The sequence below is a fragment of the Protomyctophum parallelum genome (genome assembly GCF_964188405.1).
Source record: "Protomyctophum parallelum genome assembly, chromosome: 19".
Classification (NCBI taxonomy): domain Eukaryota; kingdom Metazoa; phylum Chordata; class Actinopteri; order Myctophiformes; family Myctophidae; genus Protomyctophum; species Protomyctophum parallelum.
Genome location: NC_139717.1, coordinates 37,001,113 through 37,018,926, shown reverse-complemented (window position 1 = coordinate 37,018,926; position 17,814 = coordinate 37,001,113). Strand labels below are relative to the sequence as shown.

Here is a 17,814-nt window from a genome sequence, read left to right as displayed (position 1 = left end):
ACAATTCGTTGTTTGATTTTGCGCCTGTTATCTTGACAAGAATTGTTACCTAGTCTATCAGCAGAGGCGGGGTGGTCACTCCCTCTTCCTCTTGTACACTGTACAGTACTGCTGATCGTTGCTTTTTATTGCGCGCGCTCCCGTGCGTAATTACGCATGGCAGGTGGCATCAAATAGTTCCATCAAATTGTGTATTTTCCTCGTCCCGTTAACTAAACATTTGATGCTTTGATGTTGATACAACTTGTAATTGTTTTAAGAATGTAGAAGGCGCCTACACGAGTCAATTCCTGTGTGTAATATTAAGTCCCATAAATTAATTTGACAAGAATGCTGGACGTCTGAGTGATATAGCTGCCCTGCAGGTACTCCGGTTGTAAAGACTGTGACGCGTGTCATATTAAGCCTGCCTAAAGCAGACTGATGTGTCAGTCAAATGGAGATATAGCATCTTGAGCAGCCAGGCAGGCAGACTGAAACTGCTGTGCAATCGAAAGTGCAGATGTTTTAACGGTTTCTTGAGCGCATAGATTCTTCTGTTAGAGGTGCTCCTGCACTCCAGACAGAAAAGGCATCCAAAGCAAAATAGAGAAATAAAGAAATACGTCACCTGCAATTATAAGCTCAGTGACCACATTATAATTTCCATATATATATATATATCTCCACATCTTCCTATCCCCCCATTCTTTAAACCCTCTCTATATATTGTTAGTCCCTGACTTATGATGTCATGGGGTTTCCTGACTGTATTCAGCAGATGCTTGTTGTGGTTCTCTTGTCTCCTTGGGCCAGCATGAGAACCCATTCACACCTGGAAGCAGCCTCGGACAATTCCATTCCTGTACTGCAAGCCAGTAGGCAGCACCGCTAGTCTGGAGTGGTTGTGACAAGATGATGGAGTGTTAACTGCTTTCTTTTCGTGCCAGTCTAGAGGGACTGCTTGCCACAGACAGTATTTAGGGCCATCGTGGGTATCTGGACACTGGTTGGAAGCAGGCTAAATAACAGACAAAAAGCATACTGTCTTTGGATAATAAACAATGCCAACTTCTTCCACTGGACCGTAATCCATCACTTGCTGGAATGTGAGACTGGAAAGAGAGAGGGTAACTGGTAGAGAGGAAAGAGGAAATCATGTCCTCGCAGGCCAGGCCAGGAATTTAATTTCTCCGCTCCACTTCATAAAGAGGAACTCTGATGGTGTGTGTGTGTGTGTGTGTGTGTGTGTGTGTGTGTGTGTGTGTGTGTGTGTGTGTGTGCGTGCGTGTGTGAGAAAATGAGATGAATCAAAGACAAAGAGAAAATGGCTAATATTTTCCACCGCACAAGGAGTATTTGATTACTTGACTTACGTAGGTTGAACATAGGCTCGCCCACCTGTCACTCATCTGTCAAGCCAGCAACTGTTGACTTATCTCATGCCATGATGTCATCTAGGCACCATGCCAATCAGATAAACAGGTAGCACCTGGTCCATGAGACCACCTGTCACGATACAGGGGCAGTCACAGCAGCAAGTTTGTTACACAGAGAAAATCGCATGACGATATATGCCCAACCAGGCACACAGCATAATCCTGTGAATTAAATTAGCACACAGTGATTTTACAGTGTTTAGGAAAGGAAAGTTGACATATGAATCCCTGGACTAGCAAGTCATTTATAATATGGACAAAAAGTGAATGGCACATGGTCGCCCTTCAACACCTCATGTACCTAGTACTACAGTATGAACACACCTAGCCTCGCGTAGCGATACTAATATCACTGAGGATATTAGTCTTGTCCCTCTCACCATTAACCCATTTTGACCTGAGATCAGATTCTAAAAATGTCTTCTACATCCTGACAGTTTTCTGAAAAAGCTATGTTTCTATGTCAGTCGTTCTTCGATTTTTCAAAAATAGCAGACCTACAAGCTCGTAGCGTGCCACTCGGTCACCACGCGCTATGAGCTTGTAGATCTGCTATTTTTCAATAGCTAAAGCATAACATAATGCTAACACCAAAAGGGGTTCCTGCCCGCAAGGCACTTTATCCCCAACTGTTCTATATTGCTTCTATAGGGGCAAGCCGTACATAACAGTACTTACTAATTTGTGGATTGTGGGTGTCTGTGCACTCCTGTGCCTATGTTATATCTAAAGTTAACCTAGGGTGGATTACACAATAACATTAAACTGACAGTCAGGTGATTAATGTGCTGGTGAAACTGACTGCAGTCAAAAGACCAGGTGGTCTTGGTCATATTGTAGCTTCAGTCTGGTCTGTTTTCTTTATACTAAATAGTATATAGTACTAGTGTATAGTAAGTTGAATACTTGAGAGTGAGACATTATGTTAAAGCGTTAGTTCCGCATCATTTTTGGTGTTGGTAATTCTGGTTTGGTTTTGGACTTTTGGTGAATATCAAGTAGTTCTGGTCAGTGTAAGAAAATGTGGTGGTTGGTGTGTTACCAGGGGCCACTAGAGTTCTACCTCTCCTCCTGACAATATAATGCAGTATGACAGTGACACTGGGCTGGGCCCTTCAGCCAGAATAGTTAACTCAGTGCAAGTCACCTTCACCGCCAAGAAATGCCCCCCTCCACCCTCAGGTGTATTGATGTTTGTTGATGCGGAGGACAGTTATGAGGGGTTAATGGGAGATTCAAATGGAGGTGACTGAGGGGTCGGTGTCTGTGATTTTGTGGTAGGTGAGGTGAGAAGATGCACTTGTAAAAGCAGAGTGCAGGTGTACGAACAGAAGCACTTTCTAGAAGCATTTCACAATTTCACATTTCAACCTTCATACAGTATGCTCCATGTACCGCTTAACACATGCATGTCTGTGCAGTGTGCGTGTGTCTGTGCGTGTGTGTGTGTGTGTGCGTGTGCGATGTGCGAGCGAGCGAGCGTGCGTGCGAGCGAGCGAGCGTGCGTGCGAGCGTGTGTGCGCGAGTGTGCGTGTTTGTGCGTGCAAGTAAAAAATGGTGCTAAAAACATTTGTTAGCGCATGTGCACGCTCGCGCACACAGACAAACACGTAATTCCCTCAGTAAAGACACTGACATAATGAACCCTCATCAGGCCCTACCCTCATTCTTCACATAGTCAATCTTTTCCACTGTCAAATGTATATATTCTGTCTACATATATCTCTCTACCGACCTGGACCTACCTGCAATGCCTGCTTACCTACCTACCTACATCAGGGCCCAGGTGCAATAAACCTGTACAAATAAAAACACATTCAACAGCATATGGTTCAGTATAGAAAATATTCTATTATTACCCTAGTTTCCCATGCCAACCCTTTGGAACTCAAGTCAAAGCCCCTAAATTATTATGTTGCGGCTGGCTGCTCAGTCGGTTAACTGCTTCACACAACTGTTTATTCTTGGATGGCGGCATTCTCGCATGTGCTGCGCTTTATAAAGAGCCTTGATTTAATCAGAAACCTCTGCTTTGCACTCGGCATCGTGAATCTCCCAACAGGCCAAATCACAGATTGATGTCTGGACAGGCGAGCGGATCCATTCCTACGTAATACACGGCCTTATTGGAAACAGTGGTTGGAACTGAATGAAGCGCGTCCAGGCTTGCATCAGTGCCGTCCGTCTCGAACAGCTGATGAAAACGACTCCCGCTGTAAGCCTCGATTAATGAGGAAATAATGAGAGAAGGAGGGATAGTGTTTTGTTTTCGGCTTTGATTGGAAAACAAAACACTCACACATTCCCATACACTGTACACACACACGCGCGACATGTGTCTCTCTTTCTGTGCCATTGCCATTGTGGTATCTTTCAGTGAGCATGCAGGCACAGTGACGAGAAGAGCTTTCAGCACATACTAAAACTCAAAGCTAAAGAGAGACGACACTGCATGTCTCTAAGGAGCTGTATTCCTAGTGTGTAAACTTGAGGCTCAAATAGTTTGTGAACGTGGAAAGTAAAAGTGGAGATCACAGCTGGGCTCACACCTGCAGACAACAAGAATTTAGAGTGATAAAGTCATTTTGTGGCCATGCTAAACCAAAACTACCGCTGTAAACTCTTGGAGAGCACAGAGATATGGTGTAGAGTAGACTGTTAATGAGTTGGACATACTACAACCCTGCAACAGTAGTAGTTACATGTGACACCAGTGAATGACCAGAATGCCAACTATGTGCATGTTGTTTAATGTCTTATTTAACACAAGGTCTTTTTGTAATTAAGATGTTTAGTGGCATTTGATTAGCAAGGTCAATTTACTATAGTTTTCAGGAGAAATTGTTTAGTCAGACTGAATAAACTAAACTAAGTGCTTCTTTGCATTGAGTGAGTTAAATGACCTCATGCAAGGCAAGTGCACATTTCAACAAGGCAATTCAAAGTGCTTTAGATAAAACATTAAGCATTAACACATTAAGACACAGAGCATTAAGAGAGCACAATAAAAAAAATAATTAAAAGTAAAACACAAACAAGACTAATACAATTACAGTGCAGCAGGAATGAAAGAAAGAAAAAAAAAGTTGAGAGTTGTAGCAGACCTGCAGTTTTCTGGGTTTGTTCCAGATACAATGCGGTGCATAAAAAAACCTGAACGCTCCACGTTTAGTTGTGATTATGGGAGCAGAAAGCAGACCTGTCTCAGATGACCTGAAAGGTCTGGAATGGATGGTCTGGAATGCATGATATAGCGCAAGATTGTGAATATACTTTGGCCCATGCATGCATTGTATGCTATACAGGATTGTATTGGAGTGACATTTTAAGTACCAAGACATTTTGAGTACCAACTTTCCCACAATTATCCTGATTTTGGACAAATGGCAAACCTTGGCAGAAGATTCCGCCAATATCAGCTGTTTGTGTACAGTACCTGATGGTCTACTGTAAACAGACTCATCCTGGGCATCTTAGCTACACTGTAAATCCCTCAGTGTTTATTTCACTCTGTGAGAGTGTACTATTGTAACCAAATATCAAGTTAATTTAGTTAACTCTGAGTGACTAAATTGATGAAATTACAGTAGGCTCATTAGTGCACTCTGCTCCAATTCTTGTCTAGGGTCTTTCAATGGCTGTCCTCACACACAAGCTATAAAAGTACTGTTTAGGGATGGGAATTATCGATTAACCGGTTAGTTGATAAGCGGCATAAAGAAAAAATTATAATCCTAATTTCCCTCAACGTCTAACATAAAAATCTACATTTTGCTGATATACAGAAAGAATACAAAAGGCATATTATATTCATTCATCAAATATTTATTGGAGCATTTAAGATGCAGGGCCAGGCAATGGCATCTTTGTATGAGGAATAGAATTAAATGAAAAGTGCACTGTCTTGTCTGTCAAATCACATACAAAAGCAGAGATGTTTCTGTGGCTACCAAAGGGGGGGGGGGGGGGGATTTTTTTTTAAACCAGCCCACATGTGCGTTCCGCGGCCACACGCGCACGCACAGACAGCATTACAGTCACGGATGGAACCGCACAATTTTCTATTAATTGTTAAGTTAAGTTTTCTTAATATGCTAGTAAATGCTTTATTGCGTTAGTTGAGTGTTATCAATGCCAGCCTGCGGGGCTGTCTTGTCCTCACCACTACAGTCAGTGTGCCATAGTCCCGCACGCAACGCAAAGGAAGACGGAGCGTGTCTGTTAATACTCAGGAGTGTTTTGTTGCTTTGTTATGGATGAAGAGGGGGGAAAAGAGGAGTCATTTTTTCCTGCATTCTTACATGCAGACAGACCCTCATTTGTTTACTATCAAGTTGTTTTGTAGTTTTCCGGGCAGCCTTACATGCAGAATTCCTTTAATTGCCAAGTACAATTACTATAATCTACAGGGAAATGTCTTGATATTGATGCAAACACATGTGAACAGCTTGCCGCTTACATGGACAAGACCACACACACACACACACACACACACACACACACACACACACACACACACACACACACACACACACACACCCTCACACACACACACACACACACACACACACACACACACACAGCTCATAGCTGAAGTTCAGGAGCAGGACCACACTCCAACGCAGCTACCTCCACCTCCTATCAAGCCACCTCCAATCGGGTCACCTCCACCTGTATATAAAAGCCCATCCAACGCTTTCGTCATCCCTCCCCCCACCCTAATTCTCATCCTACTCCCTCTAACATCTCCTTTAGGGTTAGGTAAGGGATATTCGTTTCCTTCATCTTCGTTAATAAAATCTGTTAAACGTCCTCATTTGGTGGTGTGGTCCTTGATAGTGAATAAGTGGTTAAACATTCATGCAGGCTTGTGTGCACAGAGACAGTGTAGGCCCAGTTAACGCCCTCATCTTCACGTCACACTTGTGACGTAATCCCCTGTTGACTCAGAGGCGGTCAGAGATGTCTTTCATTTGCCTGCCCTTGCCCTGTCCATCTCAAATGTCTAACTCTAAGACATTTTCTGAGTTAAAATGGATGCAGCCTATTGGTATAATCACCACAAATCCTAATGTGTTTGTGTTGCAGCTGAAAAACCTCTGCGGCCACGCAATGTGAAACTGACCTCCGTGGACAAGGGCCTGGAGGTGAGCTGGGAGCCTCCCGTCCAGCTGGATGGAAGACCTGTGGACGGATACAGCATCGGCTACGGCAAGTCCATGAGGTCACTCCGCATCATTAAAGTGGGCAAGGACAGCCGCTCCCAGCTACTGGAGGATGTAGGTAAGAGACAGGTGGAAAGAAAACAGTGTGTGAGAGACGTGATTGTGAGAGGGAGGAAGGAGCGTGGGTCTGCATTCATGTCGTGCATTAAAAAGAGTGAGTGGCATGTATGCGTATTTGTATATGCATGTGTGCATGAAAAAAAGGCCCTGAGGAGATGCTGGTACAGTAGCAGGGTTGGACAAGAAAGTCATCCAAGTCAAGAGAAATGGAAGGAAAGGAGGAAAAAAAGAGGTTTGGCTTAAACTTCGGAGTGTGTTTTCAGAGCCGGGAGTTCTGCACTTTCTCAAGATGAGTGCCGAGAACGAGGAGGGGATGAGCAAACCCGTGTACAGAGCAGAGACGCCTGGAGGTGAGGTGTGCGTGTGTGTATGTGGGAGTGGGACACATTTCTATCTGCAATTGAGTTTGTTGTTGCGGTGCATTTGCCAGAATTGGAGCGATCTCAAGGCCTCCAACGGTGTGACTCGTCACTTACAACCTGGTCCAGTAATTCAATGAGACCACATCCCCTGCACAACAGTGATTTCAGACTGAAGCCTGATTCATTCAAAATTGCACGTTCGGCATCGCACGCCAAAAACAGCCGACCTACGAGGTCCCGACACGCCCGCGACACGTTGTGAGCTTGTAGGTCGCTATTTCTGGCGCCATGCCGTCGTACGACGGGGGATAAATTAGGCTTTAAATTTTATTTCGAGCTCTTTACAGCCTTTACTGGCTGTTCTTAATCTCACCTTGTAAAAACACAAGTCAAGGCCTTATGTTTCTATAAATGTACAGTTTGCAGTGTTGGAGGAGCACAGTCTGCATTTGTCATTATTCCATTTTCCTCTGTGCTTGGCATCACGGGGCCATACTTCATCAGCAGCTCTGCAGCCAAGCCTTGTTTTCCACATCCAAACCAAGCCCCGCTCCTTTAACCCCATCTCTTGTGTTGTGGTCACTCGTGTGCGTGACTTGAGTATTTGTTTGGTGAGTAAGTATAGGGGTGTGACTGGTGTTGCAGCCTCTCACTGTCTTCCATTGTCTGTATGTGTGTGCGACTATGCGTGCGTGCGTGCGTGCAAACTGTGCATGTGCAATGTGTGTTTCTTCTCTCATTTTCTTCTCCCATTGCCTTTATCTTTGTAGACATACAGTACGTGTCTGCCTTTATGAGTGTGTGTATGTACTGTAAATTTGTGTGTGTCACAGTGTGTGCACACAGTCGTGTATGCATGTGTGTGCACGTGTGTGCGTCTGTCTTGTTGTGAGCCTCTGTGCGTGCGTGCGTGCGTGCGGACGGCCCTAGCGGTTGTTCCGGCTCCGTCACAGTGTGCAATAAATCTGCGTGAAGTCAGCGTTCCCGTTTCCCAACATTCCTTGCAGATCGATCTATGTTGTTCCCTCAGCAGCATGCGTCTCCATGAATAACAGCCCGCTGCTTTCCTCCACATCATTACTTTGTCTGGCTAGTCTCTGCTAGAACAACACGGGGATAAGGATGACTTAAAGCCCTGCTATTATACTGTGTTGTGCATGCTGAGCTTGTAGATCAGCTGTTTTCGGCACGCGAGGAGAGAGACAGCGAGGGTGTTTGATCCAGAGAAAGAGACGAAGGAAAAAGACTGAAGGATGTTTAGAGAGAGAGAGAGCAACAGATACAGTTATGGAGTCTTTTATCACAGATGATGGGCAACACATTTAAAACTATACATTCAAAATCTTATAGCTTGCCCCTGCAAATAAGATTAGCACAGACGGAGGCAAAAGCAGTTTGCTTTTCTTAAATTGATTGTTTTGATGCAAAAACAACTTTTCTTTTTGCGAGGACCTATCCCAAATGTGGATCATTTTGTGCCAGCGGCCTCATTGCCTGCCTGTTGTTGACACTGGTTGTTATTTAGTAAGGAAACGTGTGTCTTCCCCCAGGTGGTCCTGACTGGGGTAAGCTGGATGGTTTTGCTGTAGTCGGTGGAGCACCTGTCAACTCCTCATCAGCAGGTAAGACAGACCTCACCACAAACCCTCAACTAATGTGCCGTTACATTCAACAGGTGGGAGTAATGCTTCCCAGCTTATAGCTGTCATTATCTCGTCTCTGTGCCTGTAGAAATAATTTGCTGTCATCACACATGTAAGTGGACTCCCCTCGTCTAATGTGGTGATTAATCTCAATGGTTGGGGGAAGCTTTGAAACAAAATACTTCTTTCTTAATACTTCTTTCCGCACGCGAAGTTTCCACTATCGTGTGCCTTCTGTAATAGTAGAATAGTTTGTTTAATATATACAGTATTTCATTTTCCTAAATAGATACAGCATATGCATAATAGAGGTATAGATATTTGCCACCTATTTTTTTATGTCTAGTGTATGACTTTTGTTAGCCTGATCATGATGTTAGCCAGGTTGATGTTTACAGATTAGGCTATATCCACAATAGTCGCTCTGGATTAAGAGCGTCTGCTAAATGCCTAAATGTTAACTGCCCCCAAAGGGAGCAAATGTTGACAAAAGGTGGTCATCATGAAATCTTCCGATTCAAATTTGACATCTTTTAAGGTAACTTGCAAAGATGACAATTTGGCCTGAGGGTGGCACTTTGGGGTCACTCAATAGGCACTCTGCCTATTAGATTCTGAGCTAACCTAACAAGCTAAAGAAAATATCACTACTCTGTCACCAAATTCAGTAGTTGACATCCTTTGGGAAGCATAAATGTGCTAAGCACTTTCAGGTCAATCTTTCCTTTTTGAGATATCTTGTGTGCAAGTGGAAATCTTGGTCTAATGGTGTCAATACAGGATATGACATTAGGTCACCGGTATCCGATATCCTGTTTTGGAATAAAATGTGTGCCAGTGGGAATGTTGGCCTAATGGTGGCTTGACACTAGAGAAAATGTCACACAAAGTCTCCAAAATCAATATGTTGTTGTTTGTGACCAAAGTGGTGAACAAGATGGACCGACATCACCACAGAAAATAGGGTAACTTACTCCCCCCCCCTCTCACCTTTGAGTCTCTGTCAGTCGTTGAGGTAGGTCTCCACCGGAGCAGCTGGTATGTGTCTCTGGCCATCTGCCTCATAGCACCTCGGACCATTGAAGTTCCAGGAAAGACCGCAGTGGTTTGGCAGTAGTAGGACACCGGGAGCCACTGCTTTAGTGGTCCGCGGTGTAAAGACCCTGGGGCCTGGGCCAAGCTATGCACATGACACGTTTTCCAGAGAGAAAGAGAAAGGAGAAAATAAGGTGCAAGAGAACCTGGCTGATTTGAACCAAAAGGGGAAGATGGATGCACAGTACGTGCATCCATCTTTCATCGGCAGCTTGTTCCTGGGGAGACGGTAGAAAACAGAGAGAACCCATTAAAAAACATGCGCGCGCGCACACACACACACACACACACACACACACACACACACACACACACACACACACACACACACACACACACACACACACACACACACACACACACACACACACACACACACACACACACACACACACACACACACACTCTCAAATTTAGAGTCTGCATGCACAATTGTACATGTTGAGAGTCTTTGGGACATGCTACTGATCATTCCCATTTCCAACGTCTCCTGAAAATCTGGGTGTCTCTTCTCCAGTTTGCTCACAGACACACAGACAGGGGCGATTACAATGCCATGCCACGCCACACATAGCTGCGGACAGGCTAATAAGGCAGGTTTCAGTTATAGCGTACACTGGGTTTGCACCAGACATGCGTCTGTGTTGAATATTCATGACACAATTGGTCAAAGATATCCAGCAGCATTATCATCAAAACAAGCTGGAATTGGATGGATTTTCTTTTTAAACACTTTTGTAGTTAGCATATTAGGTTTCATCTAGCCTGACCTAAGCAGAGACATTTCTGGCCTAGATGGAAGGGCCGCGGCTCAGAAAAACGCACATCCTGATTGGATCTCATCGATCTGTCCGTCACCCCCGGCCCCTCCTCTCCCCCCTAGTGCAGCGCTACGTCACATCATTTAGAGCGACGCCTACGCGGAAGGGTTGACTCCCACTTTTAGACTGGTTCAGCCCACGGCTTTTTCCAGGCTTTCATCTTTCGCGCAGACGAAATGAAAGCCTGGGTATCGAGGCTAGGTTTCATCTGGTTTAAATCTTCTATTAAAATCTTATTTTTTATTACCTCTGACAACCGAATTGGACAGGGGTTGTTACTGTATGTCTTCACCCCATTCTGTTTGTTTGTCTGTTAGCAAAATAACGAAAGAATGGATGGACAGCTTTTCCATGAAACTTGGAGAAAATGATCTGTTCGGGTTGTCCTGAAATGATGACTAACTTTTCGGTTGAAAAGTTTAATATCACAAATTGGTCACAGTAATAATCTGTCATACTGGATATGATATCTCAGGAAATGAGAGACTTTGGAAGATGAAATGTGTTGTGTTGGATTCCTCATGCAAAATTAGATCAATTTATATCTATCTAATAACCTTTTGATGTCCAGGGTTATGCTGTGCCATGTCATTATTCACGTCCCATTATTCCGAGATCCCGTTGAAAACTACTACTGTGCTATTATCATAATATAAGTGCTGTTTTACAGTAAAACCTTTGTTGGCACACTGCTAGAACTACCCAGTCTCACAGAAATACCTAAATATGTTCCGTACATACACGCCTAGAAAACCCTACAACATAAGACACTGAAATCCTCCCCATAGACAATGACGGAGGGGCGCCGCAACGCTCGACACGGCAACTCCCTTTAGGGCCGCTCGGTGGTGTCTCCCGTGGCTCACGTTCGGTAGAGACGAACGACTCAGCCCCGTCTGAGTTGTAACCCGATATGGGACAGAATAGTAAATAATGAACTCACCCAGCCACGGTGAAATAGCACTTCCGTACTAGTGCGGTCAAAACAGTAGTCGTGTAATATGTACGGATCTTTGGTTTTGTTTTCTAGGCGTGCATTTATGTACCGGTATTTCTGTGAGATTGGGTTGGCTAGAAAGACAAGCTACTAGAGAGACAGATGGTGGAGTTAAAAAGAAAAGAACACAGGAGATGCTGAGAGGAAACCTCAGATCTGGAGACAGACAGAGAAGCTGACACATCACTCAGCAATCATCAATGAAAGTAGATAAACTGTAATGGAAGCTATCAAACCATTCTCTTAAGATCCAGTGGGAAAAATAAACCACCCAGCTGTGCTGGCAGAGAGAAAGAGAGAGATAGAGTGTGAGTGCGTGCGTGCGTGCGTGCGTGCGTGCGTGCGTGCGTGCGGCAAAAACAATATCTGTCTTAATTAGAATGTTCTCCAAATCCCCCTCATGCCTTCCAGCTCCTGGATTGACGAACTATCTCAAATTCCACCCTCAAGTGTATTCAAAACGTCAGTCTCAGGTTCCTTAATATACTACCATGTAAGCAAACAATCACAGCAGTGTTAATACTTCTGGCCAGAGTGGAAAGGCTCCCAAAACAACATTTAGACCATGTGCTACAAAAATTCTCACTCTCACTTAAACCAAAAACTAACTAACTGGTTAGGCGGTGTGGCAGCATGATGGGAGACTGTGATTCACAGCATGTTGACCTTTACTGACCCCTTCACTTCTTATTCAGTCCAGTGTTGATTTTGACAGTTTTAGTCATAGTGTTTTGAATAAAATTCCAATTTATTCATATCTTAGTCGTCTGAAATGTTTTAGTTCGAGTTTAGTTTTAGTCGACTAAATATCATGCGATTTTAGTCAACTAAATCTACAGTTTATTTTGTCGACAAAAATGTAGTTTTTTTTGTTTTGTTTTTGGTACACTTGGTTGCATGCTTAAAATAATTAGCCGATCTACAAGCTCGCATTGTGAGCTTGAACAGTAGATTGCTATTTTCAAAGCAACTGAGTGGCAGTGCAACCATAAAATTACCATAAAAGTCACATAAAATGATAAATGATGATAAAATGTATTTTAGTTCTACTGGATCTCTTCTCCACTAGTCCGTCCCTAACATTTTGTCTTTTAGTTCTTACTGGATCTCTTCTCCACTACTCCCTCCCTAACATTTTAGTCTAGTTTTTATCTGTTGACGATTACATCTCAACACTGGCCTGGGAACACCTCGGGATCCCCCAGGAGGAAGTTGCTAATGTCACTTTGGAGAGGGAAGGCTGGAAATATCTGCCGGAACTGTCGCCCCCCGCGACCCAACTCTGCATACGCGGCTGAAGATGGGATGGATGGACAAAATATACTTCATCTTAGTTTAATTTAGTTTTCATCAGTGAAAAGGGGTAGGTCCGAAATGTTTTCATCATAGTTTTAGTGAACACCGCTTCAGCCACATGCATCCATTTACTGAAGTGAGTGGACTTGCCTCAGCTGTGTGTACAGTACAGTCAGCCTGATGGGAAGGCAGGCAGACCCGTCTCATCTGACAGTGATTATGAGAAAGCAAACCGAGAGGAAAAGAGGAGGAGGAACCGAGGTGTTTTTCTCAAGTTGTCAATGCTATCGCTCAGCACGGCCCGCCAGGTCGCCAGGCCGAATGTCTGGCCTGTCCGTGTCTGCATCCAAGATGGAGTCCCACTGAGTAAACATTAGGCTACAACAGGAAGCAGGGGAATAGCAGAATTAGTAGCGGATGACAGTGGGAAGCCATCCCATCATGTGTCGCGATTGTGACAGGGGGGGAGGGCGCCATGTTTTCAATTATTACTGGCTGAATGAGATGTGGGATCATGTGTTTATCGGTGGATGGCTGCGGTTTTGCACAATGGGGACCGTCACTGATGTATTAGTTTTCCATGGTAATATTCAGTGTCAAACTCTCAATAGTGACCCCGCATCTGCGTGAAGACGTGATTACAAATCACACAAACGATCTCTCGATGTTTAGCTTCAGTGCTTCTCTGTCTCCTCCATCTGCCAGCAGCAGTGTCAACCCGGTCTAGAGCAGCAGCAGCAGCAGCAGCAGCAGCAGCCAGAGCCGAGCCTCCTGTGCAAGCTGTGGCCGCCGTGGACAGAAACAGCCAGCCCTCCGCAGGTGTTTCCGTCGCCAGGACACACAGGAGGCCACCGCAGTCTTCCTCCGGCCCTCCGCAACCAGAGAGCAGAGCTCTGGCAGGAACTCCGCTAGTGAACAGGAGGCCCCATCGCTACGCCAAGCCTCAGTCTGACCAGAGGAACCGCAACCCAGCCTCTCAACTAGGTGAGAGAGATAGGCCCCCACAACACACTTAAAATATTAGGATGTCAGAGTTAAATTAACATTTTACTGTGTACGATTCTATAAAACATCTATAGAACATTCATCTCATTTAGTTTAATTTACAAAAAAGTTAGATTGACCAATAAATATTGTTTGTGTATCAACAGTGTCCATTCCACTAGTGACCACGCCAGTGTCCATTATGTCACTATACGTGTCCAGATTGTGCTGCCACTAGTGTCCATAGTGTAAACCCGGGCCGTGCCTGGTATCCCTTTCTGTTCATAGCATCTGAGTCCGTTCATGTGGTGTCACTGCAGGCACAGAGAGCACTGGGCCGGAGCGCACCCGTCAACAGAGCCGCCATAACCAAAAAAGCCACACCAGGTACAAGTGAGCAGCACCAATGCAATGCAAATTGGGCCAAATAATAACCAAGTGTCATGGTCGATAATAACTTTGATTAATGTTAATCATGTTATGTGCGTGTGTGTGTGCGTGCGTGCGTGCGTTTACGTTTCAGAGCCCGAGGAGCATGAGGCCAAGGACATCAGTGTGCGGGTCATGTCCCCTCAGTCTGTTCTCATCTCTTGGGTAGATCCCGCTGTAGAGATGGGGAAGGTCACCGCAGGAGCATCCAGGTAGGACACTGTGAAGAAAGAGAGAGCACACAGTGCTGCAAACGCAAAAGACCTCTTTGACCATTTTCAACCTATCTTCATATGTACAGTAATTGGTCCTCACTAATGCATAATTATGCATTCCGAGGCTATCTCAGGAGGGCTGTGGACAGTTAAGAAACGTGCCTTTCCTACTAGTGACATCATTGGTAGGCAGGTTTGGTTTATTTCAAACGAGATCACAGCGCGTCATCGTGCAACCCGTTGTGAGCTTGTAGATCTGCTATTCTTACAATTTGTGCAATTTCTTTTTGAGGGGCACTAGCCCCTCCTACATCCAACTTTTGGTTACCGTCCACAAACAAATAGGCATAGTGTCTATTTTACGTCATGGTGATGTACGATCATAAGAGCGCCCCTCACTTCACACAGGTGTGATTTTGTTCTAAAGTTCAATGCCTGAAATGCTTGACCGTGTCAACCTTGTAGCTCCCCCATGGTCAGATGGCCATCTGTCCTCCTCTTTATCTTCTGAAGAGATAAAAAAGGTTCCCTGGTCTGAACTACAACTGCATTATCCTCCCATCCAGATCCTACACAGTGAAGTACAGAGAGAAGGGGGAGTCGGCACGCTGGGAATACAAGGAGAGCACCCAGAGAAGACTACTTATAGACACTCTGTCAGCAGACGGCATGTACGAATTCTCGCTCAGAATCTCGCAGGGAGACAAGCATAGCAAGTGGACCGCCTCCGTCTTCCAGAGGACCCCTGAAGCAGGTAGGCGACGTCTGCCTGTGCTGACCATGTTCTGTTTCGGCAGTGCAGTGATTATTGTAATAAAGTGACAATTCATCTAATAAAGGACCATTACATTAAAGGACCACTTCACCACTTTTCAACCTATCTTCATATAACAGGTCCTCACTAATAATCGTGATAAAATGGCACAATACTTTTCTACTCAGTCTGTGTCTCATAGGCGGGCTGTTGGCAGTTCAGAAACCCGTCCACCAGTGACATCATCAATGGGGAATCCAAGCTACTAGAAACGGCAGGCTTTCTACTACTGAAAGGTTGCAATGCGAAAATGGAAGCCATCGTTCTCACAATAATAAAAATCTAGTTTAAATCTTGTTTAAAACAATATCTGCATAACGATGATGTCACAGGGGGACGGGTTTCTGAAATGCCTACAGCCCTCCTATGAGACAAAGACCGAGTAGAAGAAAATGGTGGCATTTTATCATGATTATTTAATAGTGAGGACCAGTAATATGAAAAGTGAAAAGTGGTGAAGTGGTCCTTTAAGTATAAGTCAGTCGGGGAGGCTTATTGTCGGATGAACGCGGGAGTCCGTTACAATGCGTTAGACAGCTAGACCCCTGAGATTGCTGAGGTGAAGCACCACACCTACCACCAGCTCCCAGTACTTGCACCCATGCCGTGCTACTTACGCTGAGTTAGCAGTGCCCGGAATCGAACCCATGACCTTGTGGTCCAAAGACGAGAGCTTTACCAACTGAGTTACCTGGACACAATATTATAGTAGATAATGTAAAACATTATTAAAAAGAGCGTAAACTGTGTTTAGGAAAGATACCCGCAATGGAAACCACAATAGAAACAAGTCCATTGCATAGGAATTTAAAGGCGAAGTTCTATAACTGATTCAAGCCCAAGTCATCTGAAGTCTGGGTTCTGGACAGTATCTTTCCTCATCATTCTTTTATTGTCCCATAATTCACCCTGTCTCTGTATTTTTTTCTATTTAAATATTATATGTTTTTGCTTATGTACCTCATGTTACACCTTGACACATTTGACATCTAGTCCTCATTCTTGAGACGTGATGCCGGCATTTGGCCTGGGTTCTGACATGAATGTAGCATTTCATACTGACTCATGGGACCTCCTGAGTACAGGTTCAGTGGGATGTCAGCATTTACTGCCTGGCTCAATGCTCAGATCTCCATCTGCAGTTCCATAGACGATCTCCAGGGAGGCTGGAAACGTATAGCGTCAGTTTTCCCCTGCAGTTTAAGTCTAGGCTATACTGGCAAGGACCTCGTCACTGTGTTACATGCTTAAGTATAGCTCTTTTCCTTATTCTGTTCAGTCTATTTTTGCTGCTTCTGTTCCTCCATGTCCCGCTGGTGCCCCCGCCGTCTTTCCATTCATTATTACCTCTCCTCCACTTTCTAGCACCAGCCGGCCCGCCAGAGAACTTTGAGGTCAAGCCCCTGAGAGGAAAGGGAACTGCTGTCACAGCAACCTGGGACCCTCCCGACGAGCCCAACGGGAGGATACGAGGTCAGACATGGAGTATTAATGGCTGTCCAAACCAAGCACTACTATAACAATATTATTCACCATTGTTATTGTTATAGTTGCGGCCGGTCAATCTGGTCAAATGGAAATACTACTGTATATAGGAATCTGTAGGCAGGAGTGGCCTAAAGGTTGTGGCTGAAAGATTCCTGGTTTGATCCCACGGACTGGCAGGAAGAATCTGGGAAGGAGGTGTATGTGCAACACTCACCTCCCTTGATTCATCATTAACCCATTCAGGCCTGACCTCATTTTTTTTTTAATTCTTCTAAATCCTCCAGTTTTCTGAAATAAATATTTTCACGATTTTTCAAAATTAGCAGACCTAAAAGCTCGTAGCACGCCACTCGGTGGCACGCTATGAGCTTGTAGATCTGCTATTTTTCAATAGCTAAATTATAACATAATGTTTAAAACACCAAAAAGGTCTTTTCTGAAAAAGGCCAGCAGTCTGCAGGGACCGTAACTGTATGTACACTGAGTGTACTGTAAACTGTAAAGCAGGTAATTACTGAAAAAGAACATTTGTGCTCAGTGAACCTACACCGGGGATAAATAAAGGTTAAATAATAATCGATTTCTTTGCTTTTCGGCAATGCTCTTACCTCTTGAGCGGCTGTCCACCTCTATACAGTTGGGCTTGAAGACCCTCAATCATTTTCTCAACCCACAGAAAGCCAGGTTAATTTAAGTAAAGTATCTATCTCCCCACCACCAAGGAGAGCTCAAGTCTTCCACAGTATTTCTGGCTTGGCCAGATGCTCCAGTGAGCTATGTTCAAGGGGAGGGTGTTTTTGTTGAACTAGGAGGCATATAGCGTGATCCTTTGCATACGTTATGCCTTCCAAGTGAAACTCCTGACCCTGACCGTCAGGTGAAAATCAATCTGGGAACCCATTCAGTATTTGTTTTTACCTCTGGCGGCATCACCTCATTTTAGAAACAGGAATGGTTGGTTCCGCCC

At 44.5% G+C, this 17,814-nt stretch overlaps 1 protein-coding gene across 5 annotated transcripts in view; it reads left to right on the top strand.

Annotated features, from left to right (window-relative positions):
- fndc1 (fibronectin type III domain containing 1) overlaps positions 1–17,814 on the top strand; it is a 48,031-nt gene that overhangs the window by 600 nt on the left and 29,617 nt on the right. For 2 of the 5 annotated variants that reach the window (XM_083790749.1, XM_083790747.1), the window contains exons 2-9: positions 6,507–6,701; positions 6,967–7,053; positions 8,616–8,687; positions 13,623–13,901; positions 14,190–14,288; positions 14,425–14,542; positions 15,112–15,299; positions 16,725–16,832. In XM_083790749.1, coding sequence (XP_083646875.1) covers positions 6,507–6,701; positions 6,967–7,053; positions 8,616–8,687; positions 13,623–13,901; positions 14,190–14,288; positions 14,425–14,542; positions 15,112–15,299; positions 16,725–16,832 — 1,146 coding nt within the window. The remainder of the gene's footprint in view (positions 1–6,506; positions 6,702–6,966; positions 7,054–8,615; positions 8,688–13,622; positions 13,902–14,189; positions 14,289–14,424; positions 14,543–15,111; positions 15,300–16,724; positions 16,833–17,814) is intronic. The other 3 variants (XM_083790748.1, XM_083790751.1, XM_083790750.1) reach the window with 3 other exon arrangements.